Source organism: Penicillium paradoxum (genome assembly GCF_028828445.1).
Source record: "Penicillium paradoxum strain IBT 22861 chromosome Unknown utg000007l_segment0_segment0, whole genome shotgun sequence".
Lineage (NCBI taxonomy): Eukaryota > Fungi > Ascomycota > Eurotiomycetes > Eurotiales > Aspergillaceae > Penicillium > Penicillium paradoxum.
In genome coordinates, this window is record NW_026643185.1 from 3,491,546 (window position 1) to 3,515,286 (window position 23,741).

At 51.3% G+C, this 23,741-nt stretch overlaps 9 protein-coding genes across 9 annotated transcripts; 6 read left to right on the forward strand and 3 right to left on the reverse strand.

The window, feature by feature from the left end:
• Nucleotides 1-1,216: 1,216 nt before the first annotated feature.
• N7457_008819 (alpha-keto acid decarboxylase family protein) lies at nucleotides 1,217-2,932 on the reverse strand (the record flags this gene model as incomplete). The annotated part of the gene is made up of 1 exon (XM_057179862.1): nucleotides 1,217-2,932. One exon carries the CDS (start codon nucleotides 2,930-2,932, stop codon nucleotides 1,217-1,219), a length of 1,716 nt encoding a protein of 571 aa, XP_057028248.1.
• A 169-nt stretch (nucleotides 2,933-3,101) lies between these two features.
• N7457_008820 (uncharacterized protein) lies at nucleotides 3,102-5,282 on the forward strand (the record flags this gene model as incomplete). The annotated part of the gene is made up of 5 exons (XM_057179863.1): nucleotides 3,102-3,250; nucleotides 3,303-4,012; nucleotides 4,087-4,456; nucleotides 4,535-4,823; nucleotides 4,905-5,282. The coding sequence occupies 5 exons, from the start codon at nucleotides 3,102-3,104 to the stop codon at nucleotides 5,280-5,282; spliced, it is 1,896 nt and encodes a 631-aa protein (XP_057028249.1).
• A 504-nt stretch (nucleotides 5,283-5,786) lies between these two features.
• Nucleotides 5,787-8,415, reverse strand: N7457_008821 (M28 family metallopeptidase; the record flags this gene model as incomplete). Its single annotated transcript, XM_057179864.1, has 2 exons — nucleotides 5,787-5,969; nucleotides 6,025-8,415. 2 exons carry the CDS (start codon nucleotides 8,413-8,415, stop codon nucleotides 5,787-5,789), a joined length of 2,574 nt encoding a protein of 857 aa, XP_057028250.1.
• Nucleotides 8,416-9,772: 1,357 nt separating this feature from the next.
• Nucleotides 9,773-11,278, forward strand: erg13 (hydroxymethylglutaryl-CoA synthase; the record flags this gene model as incomplete). The annotated part of the gene is made up of 4 exons (XM_057179865.1): nucleotides 9,773-9,832; nucleotides 9,892-9,994; nucleotides 10,057-10,790; nucleotides 10,811-11,278. The coding sequence occupies 4 exons, from the start codon at nucleotides 9,773-9,775 to the stop codon at nucleotides 11,276-11,278; spliced, it is 1,365 nt and encodes a 454-aa protein (XP_057028251.1).
• A 1,247-nt stretch (nucleotides 11,279-12,525) lies between these two features.
• N7457_008823 (uncharacterized protein) lies at nucleotides 12,526-14,439 on the forward strand (the record flags this gene model as incomplete). The annotated part of the gene is made up of 1 exon (XM_057179866.1): nucleotides 12,526-14,439. The coding sequence occupies one exon, from the start codon at nucleotides 12,526-12,528 to the stop codon at nucleotides 14,437-14,439; it is 1,914 nt and encodes a 637-aa protein (XP_057028252.1).
• A 697-nt stretch (nucleotides 14,440-15,136) lies between these two features.
• N7457_008824 (FAD binding domain protein) lies at nucleotides 15,137-17,051 on the forward strand (the record flags this gene model as incomplete). The annotated part of the gene is made up of 4 exons (XM_057179867.1): nucleotides 15,137-15,744; nucleotides 15,810-16,309; nucleotides 16,369-16,455; nucleotides 16,510-17,051. The coding sequence occupies 4 exons, from the start codon at nucleotides 15,137-15,139 to the stop codon at nucleotides 17,049-17,051; spliced, it is 1,737 nt and encodes a 578-aa protein (XP_057028253.1).
• A 409-nt stretch (nucleotides 17,052-17,460) lies between these two features.
• Nucleotides 17,461-19,091, forward strand: N7457_008825 (uncharacterized protein; the record flags this gene model as incomplete). Its single annotated transcript, XM_057179868.1, has 2 exons — nucleotides 17,461-17,662; nucleotides 17,713-19,091. The coding sequence occupies 2 exons, from the start codon at nucleotides 17,461-17,463 to the stop codon at nucleotides 19,089-19,091; spliced, it is 1,581 nt and encodes a 526-aa protein (XP_057028254.1).
• A 480-nt stretch (nucleotides 19,092-19,571) lies between these two features.
• Nucleotides 19,572-21,239, forward strand: N7457_008826 (Gfo/Idh/MocA family protein; the record flags this gene model as incomplete). Its single annotated transcript, XM_057179869.1, has 1 exon — nucleotides 19,572-21,239. The coding sequence occupies one exon, from the start codon at nucleotides 19,572-19,574 to the stop codon at nucleotides 21,237-21,239; it is 1,668 nt and encodes a 555-aa protein (XP_057028255.1).
• A 302-nt stretch (nucleotides 21,240-21,541) lies between these two features.
• pgmA (phosphoglucomutase PGM2) lies at nucleotides 21,542-23,317 on the reverse strand (the record flags this gene model as incomplete). Its single annotated transcript, XM_057179870.1, has 3 exons — nucleotides 21,542-22,854; nucleotides 22,913-23,214; nucleotides 23,265-23,317. The coding sequence occupies 3 exons, from the start codon at nucleotides 23,315-23,317 to the stop codon at nucleotides 21,542-21,544; spliced, it is 1,668 nt and encodes a 555-aa protein (XP_057028256.1).
• Nucleotides 23,318-23,741: the final 424 nt, after the last annotated feature.

Consider the following 23,741-nt stretch of genomic DNA (forward strand, 5'->3'; position numbering starts at 1 on the left):
CATATTCCAGATGCCGCTTCAATGCGGCTCACAGTCAAGCTCACTGAGGGACTTTTAGTCTAGACTCAAACTCGGAGTTTGATCGGAGCCATCTATTAGGCGCTCAGCCTACGCTTAGTTGATACCCAAAGGAGCACTGGGTCTTACAATTCTATTCATTCGTGGATTACCTTTTGGTAGCCCCAAACAGCGTCAATTTCTTGATGAGCTCCTTGCACCGTGCGCGGCTCCTTTGGCCTTTTCATGCTTCTTTGCCACCAGCGCTGGCAATGGTCTTGTTTTTTTTGAATACTTGGGTGATAGGGCTGGCTCTTCCTGCGAGACTCATATTGCAGGGATCGAGCTTCTCAAACCCAAATTTCTTCCATCAGTCTCCTCATCTGGACCTGTCGAGTCCGGAAATGTCTTCAAAGAAACCTCGAAACAAGGACCCAATGATTCCGCCGGATGCCTCGGACTAAAGCTCAAGTCGCAGAATGGTTCTACAGCAGTCACATCTGTGACTCATGGTTTCGTCCATAATCCGGGGCTCTGGAAGTCTGGAGTTATGGAAATCGGCTGAGAAGAGTATCGCTTGCATCTTCTAACAGAACAGTACGTTCACCAAGTCAATTTCACTTCACTTGTATTGCACGTCTAACTCCATTAGATCGGAACTATAACCCTCATGTACGATACCCCAAGCAATAATGAACGATAATAAAGCACGACAATAAGCACTGTGTTTTCTCGTCGATTGAGCAGGCTAAACTAGCATCCCTATTCATTGCTTTTTCTGTTACAATCTGCTAGCTTTGACTTCTTTATTTGCTGTGTCTTCGTCTACTTTGCTTTCTGAGAGATGAATATCGAACAGTGCATGGCGTAGCCGATGTTATCCCGAGTCTGGTAGTGCTCGACTTGGTTAGGTGTAAGTGAATATCAAATTTAGGCCCTGAGGTCCAAGTCAGTTGAGCAGTAACCGAGGCGCTGTGCTGGGCGTTGACCGATCACCGCAAGAAGGCAGCTCCAGTAATGGAGTCGTGGGAATGGAATTGGGTTGATCAGACGAACACCATTGCTCATACTACATACTGCTTTTATATTGTAGTTTCTATTGACCAGATCAAACGTACGAGTACTGCCTTGATGCTGGTCAAACTTCATGTTTAAAAAACAGATATATGTGTGTACCTAAGTAGTAACAAATTTCTAAGATGCTTTCTATTCACACACATTATTTTGCCTCCTCCTTCTCCTGTGCAAGCTGCTTGTTCAACAGATATAACAAAGCCCCCTGTACATCCTCCCTGCCCATAGCCACCTCAACAAGTCTGACACCAGACCCATTCTGAATACACTCATTGGCCAGGATCTCCTTCAGCTCTCCGCAAGTTTTCGCCGTGAAGGTGTTCTTTGCCACATGCTCCTCATCGGCGCCGAAATAGCTCAGCGCCTGCGCATGTCTCCAAAACGGCACATCGTTGTACGCCTGCTTGCGGCCATGAATCACCCGCTCGATGGTATACCCCTCATTGTTGATGATGAAGATGATAATGTTCAGCTTCTCTCGGATCATCACGCTGATCTCTTGAGCAGTCATTTGCAGACTGCCGTCGCCGGTGAACAGCACTGTCTGGCTCTTGCTTCCAGTGCCTTTATTGAGTTCGCGCTGCGCAAGCGCTACGCCTAGCGTTGCGGGAAGCATGAATCCAATCGACAGCCAGGTGACGGCGCCGAAGATCCGAGACTTCGCGGGTAGTTTGAAGTTCCGGCCGCCGTGAGCAGCGGTGCCGGTCTCGGTGAGGATTATGTCCCCTTCGCGGAAGAGCGGGTTTACCAGACGATAGAAGTTGTCTTGGGCGATGGGATCAGTGTTTTGGATCCCGGCTAGGGTGATTTCTTGTTTCGGAGGTCCACTGTTCTGGACGAGGCGTTTGGAGTCGAGGGTTTGGAGGATGTTTGCTAGGATTTTGCGGGCAGACAGGTCGCGGTATGTATCATTTTCGATTTGGACAGTGCTGCCCGAGAAAGTGATTGCCACGGCTGGTTTGGGGACTGTGGTATAGAAGAGAGTATTGGTGTCGCTGTTGTGTGGGCCGAAGGACAGGACCAGATCTGCTTCGTTGAAATACTCCTGTGCTGGCTTGTCGCCGAAGGCTGCTGCGTAGAGCCCGTAGACATTTGGCAGTTGCTCGTTGATCAAGCCCTTGCCGTACACAGTTGTCCATGTCGGCCAGTTCGTTGCTTTGATCAGATCGTTAAGCTGGTCCACGATACCGAGACCTGTGCTTTCTCCGTCCACAAGGATCAACGGACGCTTGGCGCTGTACACTCGCTCCAAGATCCGAGCCAGCACCTGGGGTTCTTGGGTAGAGCTTGGTGGTTCAGGAATGCAAATCTTGGTTTGCAAGTTTGCGGCTGACACAAGTACGTCGGGCATATCATCGGGGAGCTCGAGATAGACCGGACGGCTGTGGATCAACGCTTGCCGGAGGATATAGTCGATCCTTTCTGGCGCCGTGACGGCATCTTCCAGTCTAGCCTGGGCTGCAGTGACATGCTTTGACATTTCTGCAAAGCGACGATAGTCGCCGTCTGAGAAGGTATGGTGCATGAAGGCACGCGCGCTCTGGAGCGGGCGTGGAGGAGTTCCGACAATGTGTAACACAGGCGTGTTCTCAGCGTAGGCGCCGGCAATGCCATTGATAGCGGAAAGCTCACCAACTCCGTAGGTAGTAATCATTGCAGACAGGCCCTTGATCCGGCCATATCCGTCTGCTGCGTAGGCTGCATTGAGTTCATTGCAGTTGCCCACCCAGTGGAGACCGGCGGGTTCAACGAAGTCCAGGAGACGAAGGTTGTAGTCGCCAGGGACGCCGAACATGGAGTCGACGCCCAGCTGGCGCAACCGGGTGAACAGGTAGTCTGCAAGCTTTATATCTTGAGTCATGATGTGGGATGTTGTTGGAGTTGGAGAAGAAAGAAGGGCCGCGTATTTATAGATGGGGGGGTCTCCACCCCGCATCTTATCAACACGCCGACTCTCCGATCTCGCCGCTATTAGCCGAAACACCTCATTCCTTTTCTCCACTGGCGGGCCAAAGTCCGCCAGTCAAGTTATGTCGCGTCTGGCTGCCTGTGAAGCCTGTAGAAAGGCTAAATTGGCATGCGACCACAAGCTGCCAGTCTGCTCGCGTTGTGATACTAATAAGGGGATTTGTATCTACAGAACCACACCCTTTAAGCGCAAAAGAGCAGAGAACCAGAGGTCGGTTTTATACTGGTCTGGACTCCATTGAAACAAGCTGATAACTTTGCAGCATTGGTTCACCAGATGAATCACACTCATTTAATCCAAGACGCAATCCATACCCAAACCCTGGGTATTTAGGGTCGTCCAGCCATGCAGCTATATTCAAGCACATCACCCCGGACGGAGACCATGTCTCTGGTAGCTGCCAAGCAGTACCAGAAGCTTTGCACTCAGACTTGTTTGGGGACAACCATTTGGTCCTACAAGGCGCCGATATTCTCAAGCATTTATTGACAACATACAAGTTGTCCGCTATGACAGACCTGATCATGTTCTGGTTAGCTAAAGGGGCCAATCTAGCGCTAGCAGAGCCCTTCGTGAATGAATGTGCCCAAAGTGTGAGCCAACTGTTCACCTATCATGATGTGAACTGGCATCTAGTCTACGCAAGACGCCTCTTGTATAACTCGGCTCAACCACTACAGTTCGATGAAACCTCTGATTTGGCCAGTTTCTCAGCCCAGTTTCTAAATCATAATTCACGCTGGGAGACACTGGGAATATTCTTTGCTGCTGTTAGCCGAGCCTCAATTGATATCTCGTTCTTCCCATCTCTATATACCACCGAGCAAGAACAGTACACCCTCCGACGACTGTGTACAAAACTTTGCGACTTCGCATTAGAGATCTCCCTCTCTCTAGATTGTCTGAACGACCTGCAATTGATCATGCAATATGAAAATTTCATTGTTCATTCCTATGTGGATGGTGATCAGAGTAAGCCACCAGCTCTTCCGTCCACAATACCAGCAATCGCTTTGATCCAATCATATACTAACATCCCACGAAAGGCTACCATTCATGGCGCAAACTAGGTGACGCAATATCCTCTACCTTTGCCCTGGGCTATCATGAGAATATCGCAGCCAAACCAGGCATCCCACTATTTTTAAAAGAGCTGCGCAAAACCGCCTTCGCACGCATCTACTCCGCAGACAAGAACATAGCAATCTTCCTCGGTCGCCCACCGCGAATGAACAAGCGATTCTGTCACTTCCAGATCCCATACTGCCCGAAAGCAGAATCTGCAGACTGGACTCCAGATGTGGAGGCCGGGTACAGGGCTGATACGCGGTGGTCTGCACTATGTGCTTCTCTGAAAGAGGAGATCTGGGAACTTCTCCAAGACAAGCATGACCCCTCGTGCGCACAGCGAGCAAGGTACGTAATATCACCTTATACTAGGAAACAACTTAACCCCACATAGCTCATCTGAGCTAACCTTTGAATAATATACAGCGTGATACAATGTCAAGCAGAGAGACAGTGGCAAAGCCTGCCATCCCACTTCCGACTCGAGAGCAGTCTCAAGAAATGCACGCAAGGCCCCTTGGAGCGGGATTTTGTTGCCGGTGTCCGACTTCACCACTTACATGTACTATTTCTGCTCCGTCTCCTTCTACTGAAATCACCGACTGAGCCGGATTTGCCTATTATTGAGACGGCAGGACAAATGCTCAATCTTGTTGTGGAGGTGATTCTTCTGCGGGATCAACTCATTAATTCTGGAACCGGTCTTATTTGGAAGGTATGCAGTTTCTTTTACATAGATCACCCTGTCTTTGCATTTAAATCCCAACATGAAACAGTCCACTGATGTTCATACCAGGTTGCATACTACGGTCTCCCCGCAGCGGGGATAATGCTTCTGGCCATGTTGAAACAGCGCATGCCACGAGAGCACCGGACGCGGTCATTGCAAGATCTCAGTGTGTTTGCTGCTGAGGTGCAGATCGGGACGATTGTGAAAGCCGGAGAACCGAATTACCCGTTGCTTTCGAAGGCCACGAGGACTATACAGCGGTTTCTAGATTCGACGCATTCAGACCCGGCACAGCCTCTACCTGAACTGGCTGAACAGGAGGGGAATGACGAGTGGGCGGCGATGTTGAGTCAGGATCTGTGGGAATTCGAGTCAGGGTTCTGGCAGAGTTTGGCAGATCATCCGTCTTTGTTAGCTATTGAGCCTTCTTTGCCTCCTGTTTGATATAGTGATGATTTATGATACCCGGCGGTGTGCAAGGACACTCCGATAGGAAGAAAGAAGACAAAATTAAAGAATTTGGAGTGAGCATGTGCATTGCTGAGGGATTGCGCAAACCATGTGGATTGGCAGCTTTGAAAAATTGGAGACCCTCTAGAAAGCTAGACACAAAATGTGATATATCCCCCCGTATAAACGCCGGTCCCGCGGGACAAGGATGAGAAGCTAGATACATTCAAGAAAAGCGAAAAGAATGCGACCAAAAGAATCGACAGAAGAACGGTGTGCCAGTTTCCGTATGAGCTTAAAACATGCATGGTTGGTATATGATGGGGACAAGAAAATCTCCCAAAATGCAAGAATAAAGGTATCCCGACAACCATATCGCAGGCGTCGGGCTGTACAGTGCTCGTTTAGAACGTGACAAAAGAATCAATCCAATAAGCGTGGATAAAGCATGGCTGAGAAGAACGAAAAGTAGGAAAATGGCTGAAAAGCTAGAATACATTAATGGAGCAGCTTATCGCTGGCGTGGTGAATGGTATTGGCGACCCGGTCGATCCAATATTGAGTCAAGGTCCAATTCCCCGTATTGATGCTGTCGCGAATAGCAGGGAAGAGCGAGGCATCGTATCCAGACCACAGCTCTGGGCCAAAGATAACGTGTCGGAATTGCGTACGGTTGGGAATCTGTACTAGTCATTAGTCGAGGCATAGCGACGAATCGAGAATAAAGCCAACTTACACCCCCGCCTTCTTCCAAGTCAAGTAGATTGGTCTCAAAAGCAGCCATCCGAGCGTTGTGGTTTACCCGCTGAACAGCCATGATGTTGCTCTCATATCCACCCATGCCCCACACAGTATCGTGCCAGATTTTGTTCCAGCTCTCAAATTGAACAGTATTGGCTTTCACTTCAGCCGCGGCTTTGAACATGGGTTGCATATCCACCTTAGCATTCTTTGATTTGGCGAATTCATCCAAGTCCTTAACCCATCCACTAATGGCGTCGCCGTAGGCTTCCATGTCAAATGGCAGCATGGAATTCTCCGAAAGATCAAGAAGAAGGAGACCCCAGAACTGAGCCAGAATTTTGTGATATTGGAAATGAGGGTCGACAAAATCGACCATCCATTCGTATGTTTCATAACAACTGTGGTATGGATAGGGCTCACCCTCAAATCCAAAGTCGATGCTCGAGGTGCCAGCAATGTCCTGGAATGCAACATAATCGCTTCCAGCACCGAGTGGAGCAATTTTCGAGCCCTTTTTATCCCAAAGATCTTTCAATGTGGCATTCGCATAGGGGTCTGAGATACGACTCAAAACCTGGAGCACGGTACGCTCAAAAACGGGCGATGCCGAAACACGGAAATCGGGCCCGGCTACACCGACGTCGACATTCAGATAGGCGAACGCATGCGCGCGGAGATCATCTATCTCCTTCTCGACGTGTTCTGTTGAACCGATCAGATTATATTCTTCTCCATCCCAGCTCACAAATTCGATGGTGCGAAGTGGCCGCCACCCGTAGGTCAGTAACTCGCCAAAGGCTCGTACAATCTCGAGGAAAGCAGCCGTGCCACTTCCAGGGTCGACGCTTCCCATGCACCACGAATCTCGGTGGTTGCCAACGATGATCTTTTTATCACGCTCTTCCATTCCGAGGATTCTGCCGTGGATGTTGTAGATAGGTTGTCTCTCTACTTCATCCTGCAGGTTCATCAGATGAACGATCGGGGAATCACCGTCACCGGTCCACCACTCTTTGACTTCGGGGACCCCACCCACCCATTCCTTTGGCACTTTGGAGCCGTGGCCGTTTAGGGCCTGCAAGAGTGGTTGTGCATCGCGCCAAGCGAGTGGAAGACTGGGAATCTTAGGTAAACCTGGACTCTCCTCGGGAGTGAGACGGCGGGCTTCTCCCGGGGTGGATGCCCATCCAGGACTAAGAACATCGCCAACTACTTGGGACATCATACTGACCCCGCCCCTTTGCACGCCATCACTTGGCATGTACCGCCCTTCGGGCCAGGCTGGGCCCTGAACAAGCCCATCCTGCGCGGGGTCGGAATAGATGATACAGCCAGCAGCGCCGGCCAATTCCGCAGCCTTGATTTTCAAAGCACGATCGGTTTCGGTCCCATAGTAACGGACCAAGGCAACTGAGCCATTGAGTGAAATGCCTTTATCTGCAAGCAGCTTGAAGTCTTCCCGAGAACCGAAATTAGCATATACCAGATGGCCAGTAACATTGCCAGACTTCGAGTGTCCATGAAAGATCAAATCTTGTGCGTTGTCTTCTTCGAGTTTCGCCTCCCAAGCTAGACTGGGTGGATCGATGATTGCCACTCTCCTGCCATCCTTGCGTGGATAGTTAAGATAGACCTGGAATTCCTCCCGCGAGACTTCGTCGAATCCTGCGTTCCGGAATTCCTGTTCAATCCATTGTGACAGCGCAAAGCTGCCTTCGGTACCAGCAACATGGGTATAATTGGTGACTCGTCGCAGGTTTTCGGCGATGTTTGTCTCGTTGATATGACCCTGGATGAAGTTCTCGACGGATGCGGAGCTATAGGACTGACCCATAGCCATGCGACTGTTGATGTTGAAGACATCTGCGATAAAGAACACATACACTAGGGTGACCACCAGTAGGAGAGCAAACACTCGCAGAAGCAAGATGCACCCCTGATCTTTGAATTGTGCCCTCGTTTCGCTAAGATTAATCGTAAAGCGGAAGCGGGGCATATATCGCTGGAAGGGCCGTTGTATAGCGGAAAGCGTCCGGCTGAGGCTTGATAATTGCTTGGAAAACCGATGTCGAAGAGGGGTGCGTCTGCTGGTCAAGGTTGCCGAATCGTCCACGTCCATCTGATCTAGTTCGCGTCGCAGTTCCTCTACCGATTCTCGGTCGGAGTGTGATGCGGACGATTCCAAGTCATCGAGACTGGTGCGCGCCGACTCCACGGTTGGTGGGTGGTACCCGCGGCTGTCAGCATGATCGCGACTGAGCAGCCCTTGTCGTTCGACATCGGTTCCGTCGCCCAGGTCGGATCGGGAGGAGGAGGGTTGGCCGGTGGCTTCTGCATAAGAGGGGATGGGGACGGCCTGATAGTCAAACTTCTCGTCGCCCATTGTGAATGGTACGGGGCTCCGGGGAGCAGTAGAAAGGGTGTGGCGCGGATGCGGAGATCCGGAAGATCATGATCTGGATGTAAATGGTAAATGAGCGACGTCCGACATCATATGCCGATGAATGGGTTATGTCCAGAATTCGATGGAGTTGTTTAGGAGAAGGGGTTGTCCAGGCAGACGCCTCCCCGGAGTGACCCACGCTCTCGGCAACTTACGCATCAGCATTGGCATTGGCCCTTCTTCACCCTTCGAGAGATTCCGATGAAAGAGTCGGTTTAGAGTGAATTTGGCTTCTTTTCTTGATATTCTTTCTTTGCAAATGACCTCTCCCAAGGAGATATAATAGGTCAGAGAATGTTCTTATGCTACGTCCCCTGACCACACCAAAGACATCGGTACCCCTGTACCTAGACCCATGTGTACATGGTACATAAGGACTGCCACACTGGAACATCTGGAACATCTGGAACATCTGGAACAATCAAAAACAACTCGAAACACGCGACATCTTCAAGCGCTGGCAGGGTTGAACATTTCAAGATTAGAGAATCAGTGCCAAGGCCGAACTTTGACCAGCAACTCGCCGAAGTGAGGCCACTGACACATTCACGCACCCGAGAGTCCAGTATGGAGTCCGGAGTACGTAGTAACCCTTCGGTCCTTTGGATATGGATTCCCGCGGTGCTCCACTGGATGGCAGTGATTCGAGGAGATGGCAAGCGTATATTAGCCACCTCAAAGAGGACAAGGTGGATACACAGATCGATAAGATGGACTCAGTTCTACACCGTAGCTGCGATGTCGAGCTGTGGCCCCAAAGCCACAGAACCTAGTCATTGGTAAAGGAGTCCTTGCAGGTACTGCGCAGGTACTGCGCAGATCAAAACGGTATATCTCTTAGACATGTAGGTACGGAGTATACTATCAGTTGTTGGGGTGTACGGTGTAACGTTATGTTGTAGTGTTATACCTCTTCACCACGCGCCAGGTACAGCATCCCCAGGAGCCCAGGTACTACACAACACACAACACACAACACAAAGAGCTCTCTCTCAATGATCCGGCCCAAAGGAAGAAGCAGATGGGGAGATCTCCCCACTTCAGGAGAAACAAAAAAGAAGGGAAAAAGAGGGAAAAAAAAAAAAAAGTAGGGTGACAGATCGTACACGGTAGATCCGAGTACACAGACTCCTTTCTCATCCTTATATCAATTGCCCTGCCCGGAGCTTGTTTCCCTTCATTTTCAATCTCCTTAATCTTTCTATCCTCTATTCCTCCCTTCTTCCCTCCTTCACCTTGCGTGTCGTGTTCTTCATCTTTCCAAAAAAAAAAAAGTTGCCCCTCCATACACCCCACCATGGCTGCTCGTCCCCAGAACATCGGTATCAAGGCCATTGAGGTCTACTTCCCCACCCAGGTGAGTATTCCGGTCTGTGAAATTATCCCCAAAGCTCTATGCTGACCGGTCAATCATAGTGTGTCGACCAAGTCGAGCTGGAGAAGTACGATGGCGTCTCCGCCGGAAAATACACCATCGGTCTCGGCCAGACCAAGATGAGCTTCTGCGATGACCGCGAGGGTATGTATACTGACGGATTGCAATGGCAATGAGAATAACCGGCTAATTGAACCATTCTATAGATATCTACTCCATGTCCCTCACCGTCCTCTCCTCCCTCATGAAGAAGTACAACATCGACCCCAACTCCGTGGGAAGACTCGAGGTTGGCACTGAGACCCTTCTGGACAAGTCCAAGTCCGTGAAGTCTGTTCTGATGCAGCTGTTTGCTCCCCACGGAAACACCAACATCGAGGGTGTTGACAACGTCAATGCTTGTTACGGTGGTACCAACGCTGTTTTCAACAGCATCAACTGGCTCGAGTCCTCCGCCTGGGATGGCCGTGATGCCGTTGTCGTCTGCGGTGATATTGCTCTCTATGCCGCTGGTGCTGCCCGCCCCACTGGTGGTGCTGGCTGTGTCGCCATGGTCATCGGACCCGACGCCCCTATCGTCTTCGAGGCCGGTCTCCGTGCCTCCTACATCACCCACGCCTACGACTTCTACAAGCCCGACCTTACCAGCGAGTACCCCGTTGTTGATGGCCACTACTCCCTCCGCTGCTACACCGAGGCTGTTGATGCCTGCTACAAGGCCTACGATGCCCGCGAGAAGACACTGAAGGCCCAGACCAACGGCACCAACGGCACCAACGGTGCTATCGACGAGTCCCTGTCCCCTCTGGACCGTTTCGACTACATCCTGTTCCACGCCCCCACCTGCAAGCTCGTTCAGAAGTCCTACGCCCGTATGCTCTACAACGACTACTTGGCCACCCCTCGCACCCCGCTTTCGCCGAGGTTGCTCCCGAGCTCCGTGATTTGGACTACGAGAAGTCTCTGACCGACAAGGTCGTTGAGAAGACCTTCATGGGTCTCACCAAGAAGCGCTTCGCTGAGCGTGTCAACCCTGGTCTTCAGGTCGCTACCCAGTGTGGTAACATGTACACTGCCACCGTCTACGGCGGTCTCGCCAGTCTGCTCAGCTACGTCGCTTTCGACCCCAAGGAGGTCAAGCGCATCGGTCTGTTCAGCTACGGTTCCGGTCTTGCCAGCTCTCTGTTTAGCGCCAAGATTGTCGGCGATGTCTCCTACATGGTCGAGAAGCTCGACCTTCAGAAGCGTCTCGAGGCCCGCACTATTCTCGAGCCTGCTGCTTACGATGCTATGTGCACCCTCCGTGAGCACGCTCACCTGAAGAAGGATTTCAAGCCTGCTGGCAAGGTCGAGACCATCCAGTCCGGTGTCTACTACCTGACTGAGGTGGACGACATGTTCCGCCGCAAGTACGAGATCAAGGCTTAAGTTTCTTTGATGTTCTGCGATTGACTACCGTTCAACATGTTCTTTAGACGGTTCAGAGAGATTCCCCCGAGCGTTTTGTGTGTTTTGACAAGGTGTATAGACCACATATTGTGACCTTGCTTTTCTTTTTGTTTACTTCTTTTCGGTTGAGTGTTTTCATCATTTCGACCTACTTGAAATGAATGTCATGAGATAATTACAATGGATAATAATGAAATCAATTCAAAATAATTTGTGTCTGAAAAGACTTGGATATTAGTTCCCCTACATCCCTGACCCGCCCAGGGGTCAATGCGCGGTTATGTGCCCAGAGACCATCCTCTTCTATACTCCGTACTGCGTACTCTCTCCACACTTGCATCAACTCATCCACTGCATTAATTTTTGCTAATTATGGGACATTTCTCAGGTTCGAGACAGAAACATCCAATCACTGAACGTGACGCCGATGATCCCCCGGCGCGTACCTCAAACTCATCCCACATCTGTAGCCGCCGACTTGGATATCACATTCGACCCTGGCGCATCTAGAACGGATAACCCTCCTTTCAAACAGTTCATCGGCCTTTTTCACACCCTGGAATCACACGATCCATGATCCTGATGGCTATTTTTATCCATCGTCGTTCCTAGAACGCTTAGCCGCTGACTTGGCGACTGCTGAAGCAGGGAGAGTCACCAACAAGTCCGCTAATTACCTGAAAATGCGACCTAATTGTTGCCGAATTTAGAACATCTTGAGGAACTTGCAGCAGACTAACCCAAAGAAGGGATCTGAAGAACGATAATGAAGAAGATGCAAAATATAGTAACACCTTAACGCGCGACAGTCCGATGAAACCACACTATACCGGACTCGACCCTCCGGAGATGCAGTTTCAAGTGCTTCTGTTGCGCGACATGCCTGTCCTTCAGGCAAAATATCGGCAGTTTCGCGTTTCATCGCGTGGAGGTGCCTCTGATCGGAGACTAGGATCCCAAAAAAAGATTCTGAAGCTCCGTAGGCGTTACAATGGGGCTCTTCTCCATGTTTCATGTTTTCTAGATTGGCTAGGGTTCGTCAGTCAATCTTTTTATATGCATCAAGCTTGGCTGTTTGAGACTTTGTGGATGTCCATTTAATATCCAAAGCTCCTCCTTCTGGATCATGCCTTTCTGAACGACTTGGTCAATCAAATATCAGTTCATTCGTTGGTCACTCTTGTGATAGACTGTTATTGTTGGCATTCGTCAACAACTTCGCTATCATGTCTCCTTCTGAAAACACTCACTATCGGCCGACGACACCGCCGCGACTTTCTCTCCAGGAGTATATTGGCTCTGGACATAGTCGTCATGCCTCCAATTCTTCGATCTACTCAGGCGAGTCATCTCCCTGGTCGACTGTAACGGGAAATACCAGCCCTACCACGTCACCCACCAGACATCACCATGGCCCGAAGTTATTGCCTAAGATCCGACCTCAAGATGTCGTGGTCGAGCCAGTGTCTACCGGCGGACCTCTCCGTCACCGTCGGGTTCTGTCCAACACGCGGAACCCGCCTGGCTTTGTCCCTTACCCACCAGCTCGACCATCAACTAGTCGTCATACACGCGATGTCGTGGACCGCTTAACTCTGGCCTCGCCCATTTCACCAGTGCCAGTGGCTGCACATGGAAGCTTCTCTGCCTTATCGTCACCTGTGACGATCACTCCTTCGTATAAACGCAAAGGAGGCGGCGGCCACTCACGCTCAGTATCAGCATCTGGCATCGATGCCGCTACTCTGAGTCGATTTGGCTATCCCACTTACCGTGATCTGCCCAAATATGTACCGCAGATGCATGCTCAAACGACTCCGACTACTCCAGTCACCCCAGTCACTCCAAATATCATGATCCACCCGTCGTATTCTCAGAGAGTGGGCGCCCAACAAGCTCCTTCATTGACAGTACCAACACCCCAATACAATTATCGCCAAGCATCGGCTGCCCAGAATTCACCTGTCTTGCTCAGTCCCCAAGAGGACCTAGCCCCACGGTCCACGACACTACTATCATACCTGACCCTACCAATCCAACCAATCAATCTAGTCCGCAACGTCAGCGTTGTTCCTACCCGTGGCCTACACGATTACTTCTGGTGGGATATTCGAAACCTCCGCAGCTGGACCTCCTTCTCGCTCGCCACATTCGACTCCCTGGACAGTCGACTGATCCAGCTTCTGAAGACCGAAATCCCAGCAGAGCTCACACCCCCCGTGACAGTAGCCCCAGCGAGCCTAGCACCAGAATCGGAGCCTGCCCTAGTCAGCCTAATCCGAGACCTCTATGCGCCACGAGTAAATGCCGCTCTAGCGGTGTCACAAGGCAAAGATCATCTCCAACTCTATGCAGCCCCAGACGTTCGTAACACAGGCCACAAGAACTATGGCCACCCCCATTTCCTAGCAAACTACCTCTCCGACACCGAACAAACCAGCTCTGGCCTTCCACGCGGACGGCTAGTTGGCATCGTCAAAAGTTTCGACCGCTGGAACACCGGCATGCGCAACGAAGCACCCTACCGACAAGTAGAATACCTCAACGGACTCGCCCACCTGCAGCGATGCATGCGGGAACATTCCTGCCGGTACGGCTTCATAATCACCGAAATCGAACTTGTCTGCGTCCGAGCCGGGTGCGACACCGGCGACGATATACCATACTTCGGGTACCTCGAGATCGCAGCCTCGATCCCGCTCAAGACCGCGACTTCACGCTACGCGCCCTCAGCTGCACTAGCAACGCCCACCAGCGCGCGTTCGTTCTCCTCCTCTTCGTGCTCGTCTTTTGCTTCTCGTCATGACTCCCCAGATCTGGATCAGACAGAAGATGCGTCTCCTGCGCCCATGACGGCGAGCCTAGCTTTATATTTCTTGCTCATGCTTTCCAAGTCTGTACCGCTCCCACACCAGCCCTCTGCCCATCTCAATGTCGGTGGGCCTGGTGCGCTCACCCGCCAGCGGATCCTGCCGGAGCCTAAGGATAAATGGATCCCTGAGCCGCAGATCGGGGAAAAGCGCGATGCCAAGCGTGTTCGGGGTTGGGTCTGGCCTCAGGATCCTTGGCATCGAAGGGAAGGCGGTGGTGTCTCGAGGACGAAGAGTGGGGAGACGAGGACGAAGAAATGGCATAAATAGTTTCTTATTGTTTTTTTTTTGTCTGGCGCAGGCGCAGGGTGGGATAGTTGGGGTGTTTGAGGTGTTTTGGAGGTTCTGTTCCAAATTTCTCTTCTTTTCTCTTTCTCTCAACTTGTTGCTTTTTATTTTCTTGTCTTCTGTTCTGGTTTGGTATCTTTGATGTTGACTGCCCTATTCCCCCTTTCAAATGTTGATAGTAATTTAATTTCCTTGGTTCTCTATTTCTGTCTTCTGTTTTTTCTATTCTACAACTTAGAGTGGTGGTTTTACGACTTTTGTCTATGACTGGGTGCAGATACATATTTAGCTGCCAGAAAGCCCACGAGTGGAATGGAATTCCAACTATTGCAGAGACCAAAATGATCATCTGAGAACGAATAACCACAAGGTCCTCACAGATTGACCACTTCCAATAGACTCCCAGATCAATGATCCCAAATGTGGAGCGTGGAGCTCCCCCCGTTCCAGTATTGTGTCATGCAAGCCCTAAGGACCTTGGGGAAGAGTACCTCGATAGCCAACTCGCAACTGAGGACATTGTAGAAACACATTCCACTAGGTTAATATAAAAGGGAATAGTTCCCCCTGATCATCCATTGGAATATTTCCTGTTCAATTTGGCCCTAAAACGTTACAACATCTGCGGTCCATACTACATCTCTGTATACATATCCCAGCCCACGTTTTTTTACTTCCAATGATGTCCTCACCTCAAACAATACCAGGCCATGAGATCCGCGACGTAATAATCATCGGCGCCGGACCATGCGGACTCGCCGTGGCCGCACGCCTAAGCGAAGAAACACCCTCAGCAGTCTTCACGGACGAGGAACACCAACGCTACCATTGGATCAAGAAGCACAGCGGACGGATGAGTCTCGTGCAAGCACGACACAGCAAGATCAAGGGCGTGCGAGCAACCAAATGGGATAGCGAACATGGATGTCCCTGTCAAACAGAGGATCGACACCGGCGGGCCTCGACAGACTCTGCATCTTCTGTGCCCTCGCTATCGTCCGCTTCATCGACAACTTCGATTTCATCTTCCTCATCTATCTCAACGCTAGTGCTCGATGGTTCGGGTGATAAGTGGATGCAGAGGTGGAACAATGCCTTTCGCACGTTGGAGATCAAACAACTCCGCAGTCCGATGTTCTTCCATGTTGATCCCGGGGACCGGGATGGGATGCTGGCTTACACGCAGGAGACTGGCCGAGATGCAGATTTATGGGAGATTCCGGGGTGTGTGGGGAAGGAGATGAGCAAGCATAAGAAGAAGAAGAGAAGACAGAGGGGCAAGACTCAGTAAGTTGCGCACTTTCCAAGTCTTGTATGGACATATATCTAACGTATACCTCCTTCTCATGCAGAACAATTGGCGCTGAGATCGACGAACGAGATCGCAGAGACTACTTCTCGCCCTCCACCAATCTCTTTGCGGATTATTGTTCTTCGGTTATCCAGCGGTATGGCCTGGATGAGCCGGGCCAGATCTTGCAGCGCGAAGCCACAGATATCTCATATGACTATCTCTATGATAGCTCGGACTCAAAGGTGTTCACCGTTACCACATCCTCTGGGGAGAAGTTCTATAGCCGGGCTGTTGTCCTTGCGATCGGTCCAGGCGGAGCAGGAGTGTCGAAGATTTATCCCTGGAAACCATTGACTGAACAAGAGGGAGCCGCGGGATGTTGCCACAGCATGGAGATCAAAACATTCCCCAGCCTCAATGTACAGAACAAGATCCAACGGCGACAGGAGACAAACGTTGTCGTTGTGGGAGGTGGACTGTCATCCGCACAAATTGTTGATATGGCTGTGCGCAAGGGCGTGACGAAAGTGTGGTTCTTAATGCGTTCTGACATGAAAGGTACGTACAGACATCCTGGCAGTCTGGTCTATGATATATGTATCTCATTCAAAAAACAGTCAAACACTTTGATATCAGTCTGCCTTGGATGGGCAAGTACAAGAATTGGGAGAAAGCAGCGTTTTGGTCGGCAGACACCGACGAAGGTAACAACGAAAACCCTAACTGGTTTTGCAACATACCAAACTGACATCACACAGAACGCCTTGAGATGCTCCAAACCGCCCGCAACGGGGGTAGTATTACACCACGCTATACGAAGATTGTAAAGCAGCACGAGGCCCAAAATCGTGCCTCCATCCACCCTTGCACGGAGATCAAGACCCACGAATACAACCAAGACACAAAGACCTGGACCCTGACAACTGACCCACCAATCCCCGACCTACCACCAATCGATTACATCTACTTTGCAACAGGAGCCCGAGCCGACGTACGTGAGATGCCATTACTTCGCGAGATGAACGAGAAATACCCGATCGAAGTAAAGTCAGGGTTCCCCTGTCTGACCAACGATCTATCATGGAGAGATGATGTGCCGTTGTTTATGACGGGCCGCATGGCATCTCTTCGTCTAGGACCTGGGGCGCCGAATCTCGAGGGTGCGAGAGTCGGCGCAGAACGTGTTGCATGGGGTATGGAGGAGGTACTTCACAAGGGGAGGGAGGTTGGTGGACAGTGTGAGGGATTCTGCGGACTTGGGAATCGGTATGCTTCGCTGCTGGGGGAGTGCGAGGAGTGAAATGTGTCTTGCTTGGCTTGTATATGTGTCTATATTATAATAATAGTGTTCTGAGCGTCATAGTACAAAGTTTATATGTTATTCAAGTTGACGATCCCGTTTTGTGATGTGACACGGTAGATCATAGAGAGGTGAGACTTGCGTGCTGGGTGAACTGCTCGTTTTGGTAATAAGATCTGGCATTCCTCCCTTGCATTCCGTGCCTTTTTGTGACCAGATACCCAAAATCCTGGAATTACCCGAGAATCACCCGTGGCTGGGGATTTGCTTGGTTGGAGGAATGTGAACTATCCCTTGCTCTCCTTTATACTTCTGGGATATAAGCAAGGTGATATAACATGATGGCACTGGAGACTGAAGTCGGTATCTTTCACCAGTTTATCTGGCAAACGTGTGCGGGATCGATATCATGGCGAAAACAGATTCAGCGGCGGAGAAGCAGGAGCCCCCAATGGAGGCCTTCAAGCTCCTCCCGAACAACACGGATCCGAATTGGATCAAAGACCGGGGACTCCGCAAACTCAATCTATGTATCGTGTTCATGTTCTCCACTGCCTGTTCGGCTGGGTATATTGGAAACCTTGTGAATAGCTTGCTTGTGTTGCCGGAGTGTAAGCTCCCCATTCTGATATCGTGAGCATTCCCGTTAATTCTGATATAGTTGACACCATTATTGGAGGACTGGACCCCAATATAGTCGGACTGATCATTGCCGCCACTTCTCTGGGAGCATTGGTCTCCTTTGCACCGGCGTCTTATATTGCCGACAGGTTCGGACGCAAGACGTGTGTCGGGATTGGATCCAGTATTGTTATTATCGGAGCAATCATTCAAACCTCAATTCAGCACCACTGGGCCTTCTTTGGAACGAGAATTTTGTCAGGTATAGGGATGGGTATTACTCAAACTGCCGCTCCTCTCCTCGCCACTGAGATTGCTCACCCGCGGCAACGACAGACAGCCACGGCTCTCTACAATTCATCTTGGTGTCTGGGAGCCATTGGCTCTGCAGTAGTCACCTATTCAACCATGGGCATGAAAAGCAATTGGTCGTGGAGAGTTCCTTGTCTGCTGCAGGTCTCGTATCCGATGCTCCAGATCCTAGGGTTGATTGTGTTTGTGCCCGAGAGCCCGAGATGGTTAGTATCCAAGGGCAGGAAAGAGGAGGCCCTGGCTATCCTGGGGAAGTATCATGCAAATGGAGACGCAGATGATGAACTGGTCCAGTACGAGTACGGTCAGATATGCAGCACGATCACTGCCGAGATCACCAATACCACAACTTGGAGCACCTTCTTCTCATCAAAGGGCAATATGCATCGATTGGCAATCTGTGTATTGGTTGGCCTCATGCAAGAATGGGCAGGAAATGGTACGCTATGCATGAAATTATCCAAGGCAGGGAACAAGGCTGACAGCATCGCAGGCATCTTATCCTACTACCTCGCACCCATTCTTGGATCAGTGGGAATCACCAAGGAATCCGACCAAGCAGCCTTGAACATCAGCCTCAACGCCTGGAACTTCCTTCTGTCAGCAGGCGGCTCACTTGCATCAGAGCGATACGGCCGTCGTACTTTGTGGCTTATCTCCACCCAGGCTATGCTCGTGTTCCTGTCTGCGTCCACGCTGGCAGCCGGTCTATTTTCCGAAAACCATCTGCCCGCCGCGGGAATCGCGGTGGTTCCTCTTATGTTTCTCTTTTTTGGTGCATATGATATGGCTTATGGACCTCTGTTTATCTCGTATCCAGCTGAGATTCTTCCCTTTCAGCTGCGCGCCAAGGGTATTGCTGTCGTTTTGTCCGTGGATGCCGTGGCTTGCTTCTTCAACCAATATGTCAACCCCGTGGCGTTTACGGCGATTGCATGGCGATATTACTGCGTCTTTATTGGCTGTCTGGTTGTATTCTTGGTTTCCATTTACCTGCTCTTCCCTGAGACGAGGGGGCGTTCTTTGGAGGAGGTTGGTCTGATTTTCGACAATGAAGATGAGCCGGATGGCACGGATCATCAAAACAAGGGGACGGAGACAAAATAGACTAAAGAGATCTGCTCGATGAGGCAGAATATTCCAATAGCTAGAGAACAGCAGTGCTTGGTTCTCTCTTCCTCTGCATGACTACATATTACATAGCTCATTGTTGTGACCCGGGCATGTTTATATCTGTCAATGATTCTACTTCCGGCGGTAGGCTTGTGCGTAGAGTGAGCTGTCGGGATTCAAGTCCGATGGGACTCCTGGTACCTGGGAAAAGCCCTTCCAGGAGGGTAATCTAGACTTGAAGTATACAAAAGACCAAAAGCCCCAAAGACCAAAGCCCCCCGTGGCCCCACGTGCGACGTGAGGTTGCGTTCCCCCGCACCTGCGACCTGCCGTTGCAACCTGTCGACTCTCCGACTCCTCGTTGCTAATATATAACTTCCTACTGGCCCACACAGCAGGGCTTCCGGACTCGAATTAACTCAACCTTGGAGCTTTGGTCAAGGAACCCTAACCAATCTTATATCAAATTCAACCATGAAAGAACCAATCCCACCCCCTACTACTGTTGCCAGCTCCGGCTCTGCATCTTACTCATTCCCGAAACAACCACGCTTCCTGGTCATCGGAGGTGGATCTCGTGGAAATGCCTATGCCCGTGCGGTGACCAAAGTAACATCGGGTATCATCCACGCGATCGCCGAGCCCCACGACTTTAAACGGCGCGATTTCGGCCGGAAGTACATATGGGGAGAATCAGGATTCCCAAGCGAAGGCCAAGAATTCGCAGATTGGCGTGAATGGGTGCAATGGGAGCTCGAGCGGCGGAAACAAGCCACCCAGAGCACCAATGACAACAGCCAAGAAAATACTACCCCATCTTCTGTAGGCGTAGATGGGGTCTTTATCTGCACGCTTGACGAGACACATGCCGAGATTATTCAAGCGCTCGCCCCGCTTCAACTCCACATCCTCTGCGAGAAGCCACTAGCCCTTTCACTAGACGATTGTCTCACAGTATATCGTACCCTCCAACCGCCAGAAGGCGCAGACCAAACCCCACGCCCAGCAGCGAAGATCTTCTCCATTGGCCATGTCCTGCGCTACAGCCCGCACAACGTCCTTCTCCGCAAACTGCTACTTGAAGAGCAGGTCGTCGGCGACATAGTTTCACTAGAACACTGCGAACCAGTCGGGTGGTGGCACTTTTCGCACAGCTATGTACGGGGCAACTGGCGGCGCGCCACCCCCGCAGGCGACGGCAGTCTACTAACAAAGTCCTGCCACGACATCGACTTCATTCTCTGGCTGCTTTGCTCTCCTCCAGACGCAGAGACAGCCAAGCACAAGGGACACAGGCCACATCTCCCGCGCTCCATCTCCTCAGCCGGTACGATGACGCAGTTCCGGCGTTCACGCAAGCCACCTGCTGCTGGCGATGCGACGAACTGCCTTTCCTGTCCGATTGAACGGGACTGCAGCTACAGCGCGGTAAAAATCTACAATGACCGTCAGCTGGCCACAGGATCCACGAGGTGGCCTTTGAACATCGTTTGCCCGGACATAGAAGATGTGTACAGTGTCCAGGGTCCCGGTGCTGCGAAGGAGCTGCTCATGGCCAGTCTCCGTGAGGACTATGATCGAGAATCAGTTCCAGACGAGACCATTGCCTCGCGCACCTGGTACGGTCGATGCGTGTGGGAGTCCGATACTAACGTATGCGACGATCAAGTTGTAACCTTTGCTTGGGACGATGAGGAATCGGCGCCGCATCGGCTGGCGAAAACGGCTAGTTTCCATATGATTGCGCCTACGGAGAAACAGTGCGAGCGGCGTGGTCGTGTTTATGGCACTACGGGTGAGCTTTCGTATGATAGTACTACTATTTCTATTTATGACTTTGCGACGAAGACGACTTCTGTTTTTGATGTGCCGAAACCGCAGCCTTCTCATAGCGAGTCTCATGGTGGTGGGGACTTTGGGCTTGCGAAGCAGTTTGTTAAAGCTGTTGAAGCGGTTGAGAATGAGGCGCTGGATGTTCCGACCGCGCAGGCGAGGTTTGTGGGGTGTTCACTGGAGGAGGCGGTGCGCAGCCATGCTGTTGTGTTTGCGACGGAGGAAGCAAGGAGGGAGGAGAGAGTTGTTAAGTGGGACAGCTGGTGGGAGGACAAGCTAAAGGCTTCTGCTGCTGCGTGCAAGGCGTAAATAATGACCAGACTTCTTAATGATTGATGATTCTATGGATCTACGATATTCAGCGGCCACTGACCCCTGGGAAACAATGCATACACTCAATCCAGTTCACAAATCTGAAGTTATAACAAGACAGGCTTGGATTATGCTAAAGACGCAGTTTCTATCTCATGCCAACGTATTGCGAATATTTTGATTTTGATCCTGCTTTTCGATCATCATTCTCCTCGCGTTGAGATCATAGAACTGCAAGACAATTAAAAGGTGATTCCCATCCAGCAGGTTCCACATTAACCCTAACAACGTGACCAAACTTAGGTCTTAACATCGGGCTCCTCACGGCCGACATACTCCTTGAACTTGAGGAGCGAGAGAGCCAGCGAGATGTTATCAGCCAGGTACTCCTGGGCAGTGAGACCAAACTTGGACTTGTCAGCCTCGTAGCGCTCAACATACAGACGGATGGTAGCGCCGCTGCTGCCGGTGCCGGACAGACGAACAACGATGCGGCTGCCATCATCGAACTTGGCGTACAGACCCTGGTTCTTGGAGACGCTGCCGTCGAGATCGGTGTAGGAGAAGTTGCCAGCATCGACGACCTTGCGGCCAGCGATTTCTGAGCCGACGAAGGTGTCGCGGTTGGAGACCAGGTCGGACAGGGTGCCGACGACCTTGTTAGCGCCCTCGCTGTCGACGTTCTCGTAGTCGTAGCGGGTGAAGAAGGTGCGGCCGTAGGTCTGCCAGAACTCGTTCTGGATGGAGGCGATGCTGGGGGTCTCGCTGGGCTTTTGCTTGGCGACACCGGCAATGATGTTCAACCAGGCGACGACGGCCCACAGACCATCCTTCTCACGGATGTGGTTGCTGCCAGTGCCGAAGCTCTCCTCGCCACAGATAGACATCTTCTTCTCGTCAAACAGATTGCAGAAGAACTTCCAGCCAGTGGGGACTTCGTAGCTCTGCAGACCCTGGGCCTCGGCCACGCGATCGACGGCACCGGAGGTGGGCATGGAGCGGGCCAGGCCGTAAACACCCTGCTTCTGGAAGTAGGGAATGAGCTTGGCGTGGTGAGCGATAATAGCCAAGCTGTCACCGGGGGAAACGAAAGTGTTGGCACCGTAGATCATGTTACGGTCACCATCACCGTCGCTGGCAGCACCGAAGTGCACACCGTTCTTGTTGACAGCCTCCACAAGCTCGTGGGCGTACACCAGGTTAGGGTCGGGGTGACCACCGCCAAAGTCCGGCTTAGGCTGGCAGTTCATGGTGCTGCTGGCGGGCAATCCGAGCTCCTTGACGAAGATGTCCACGCCGTAGGGTCCGGTCACACCGTGCATGCCGTCGAACAGCACCTTGAAATCCTTGTGGGAGCTGAGGAACTCCTTGATCATATCGAAATCGAAGATCTCCTTCATCATGGTCACGTAGTCGGCAGTGGAGTGCACGACCTCAACCTCGAGGGGACCATAGCTCTTGGTGCCGACGACGGAAGTGTCAACGTCGGGGACGTCGACGTACTTGTAGGAGGTCAGGGTCTTGGCGGTCTCGTAGATCTTGTTGGTCACGGACTCGGGGGCAGGGGCACCGTTGGTCAAGTTATACTTGATACCAAAGTCGTTCTCGGGACCTGAGGGGTTGTTTCGTCAGCTCCCAATAGCCAATGTTTACTCTCCGGTATTACTTACCACCGGGGTTGTGACTGGCAGTCAAGAGAATACCACCGGTTGCCTTCCTCACACGGATGAGGTTGCTAGCAGCCGGAGTGCTCATGATGCCATGCTGTCCAACCAAGAGCTTCTTCACGCCATAAGCGGCACTGATCTTGGCGATCTTGGAGATGACCTCGGGGTTGTAGTAACGGCCATCGCCACCAATGACGAGGAACGCACCCTCAGCACCTTCGGGGATCGACAGGAGAATGCTAGTAATAAAGGACTCTGAGTAGTTGGCCTGCTGGAAAACCTTGACCTTCTTGCGAAGGCCAGAGCTGGGGGTAGGTTAGCTAGCTGTTCAATTGCGGGGCAACAAGCAACGTACGTTCCAGGCTTCTGGTCGGTGAAGGGCTGAATGGACACCGTCTGGACAGACATTATGAGAATGGGATTTGCAGGTAAAGAGAGAGTAAGGAGAAAAGGGGGGAAAAAAGGAGAGGGGGGAAGTTCACCGACTTGTTGAGCTCCACGGGGAGGGGCCAAAGTTTGGCGTCATGTGTTTATCATCCCACTTAGGCACTGGGGACTAGTGAGTTGGCCTTCAGGTTTGCCACACTTTTCGTTTGAATCCGTATATATTACGGAGTACAAGGCCTCTAATTTGCTCTACTCAGTCCAATCTGGAAGTTATCTAACAATCTTACCCCCAACCGTCCGAACACTTTGGAATTGCCCCGCAGATCATTCCCGTGGGGGAATCAAAATACTGTCTTGTTTGGTGCCACGATGTTCCGAAGTCCATTGTACATCCATACATGTAGATTGTGCAGAGGTCCCTCTCACTGGTGCAATATGATCGTAA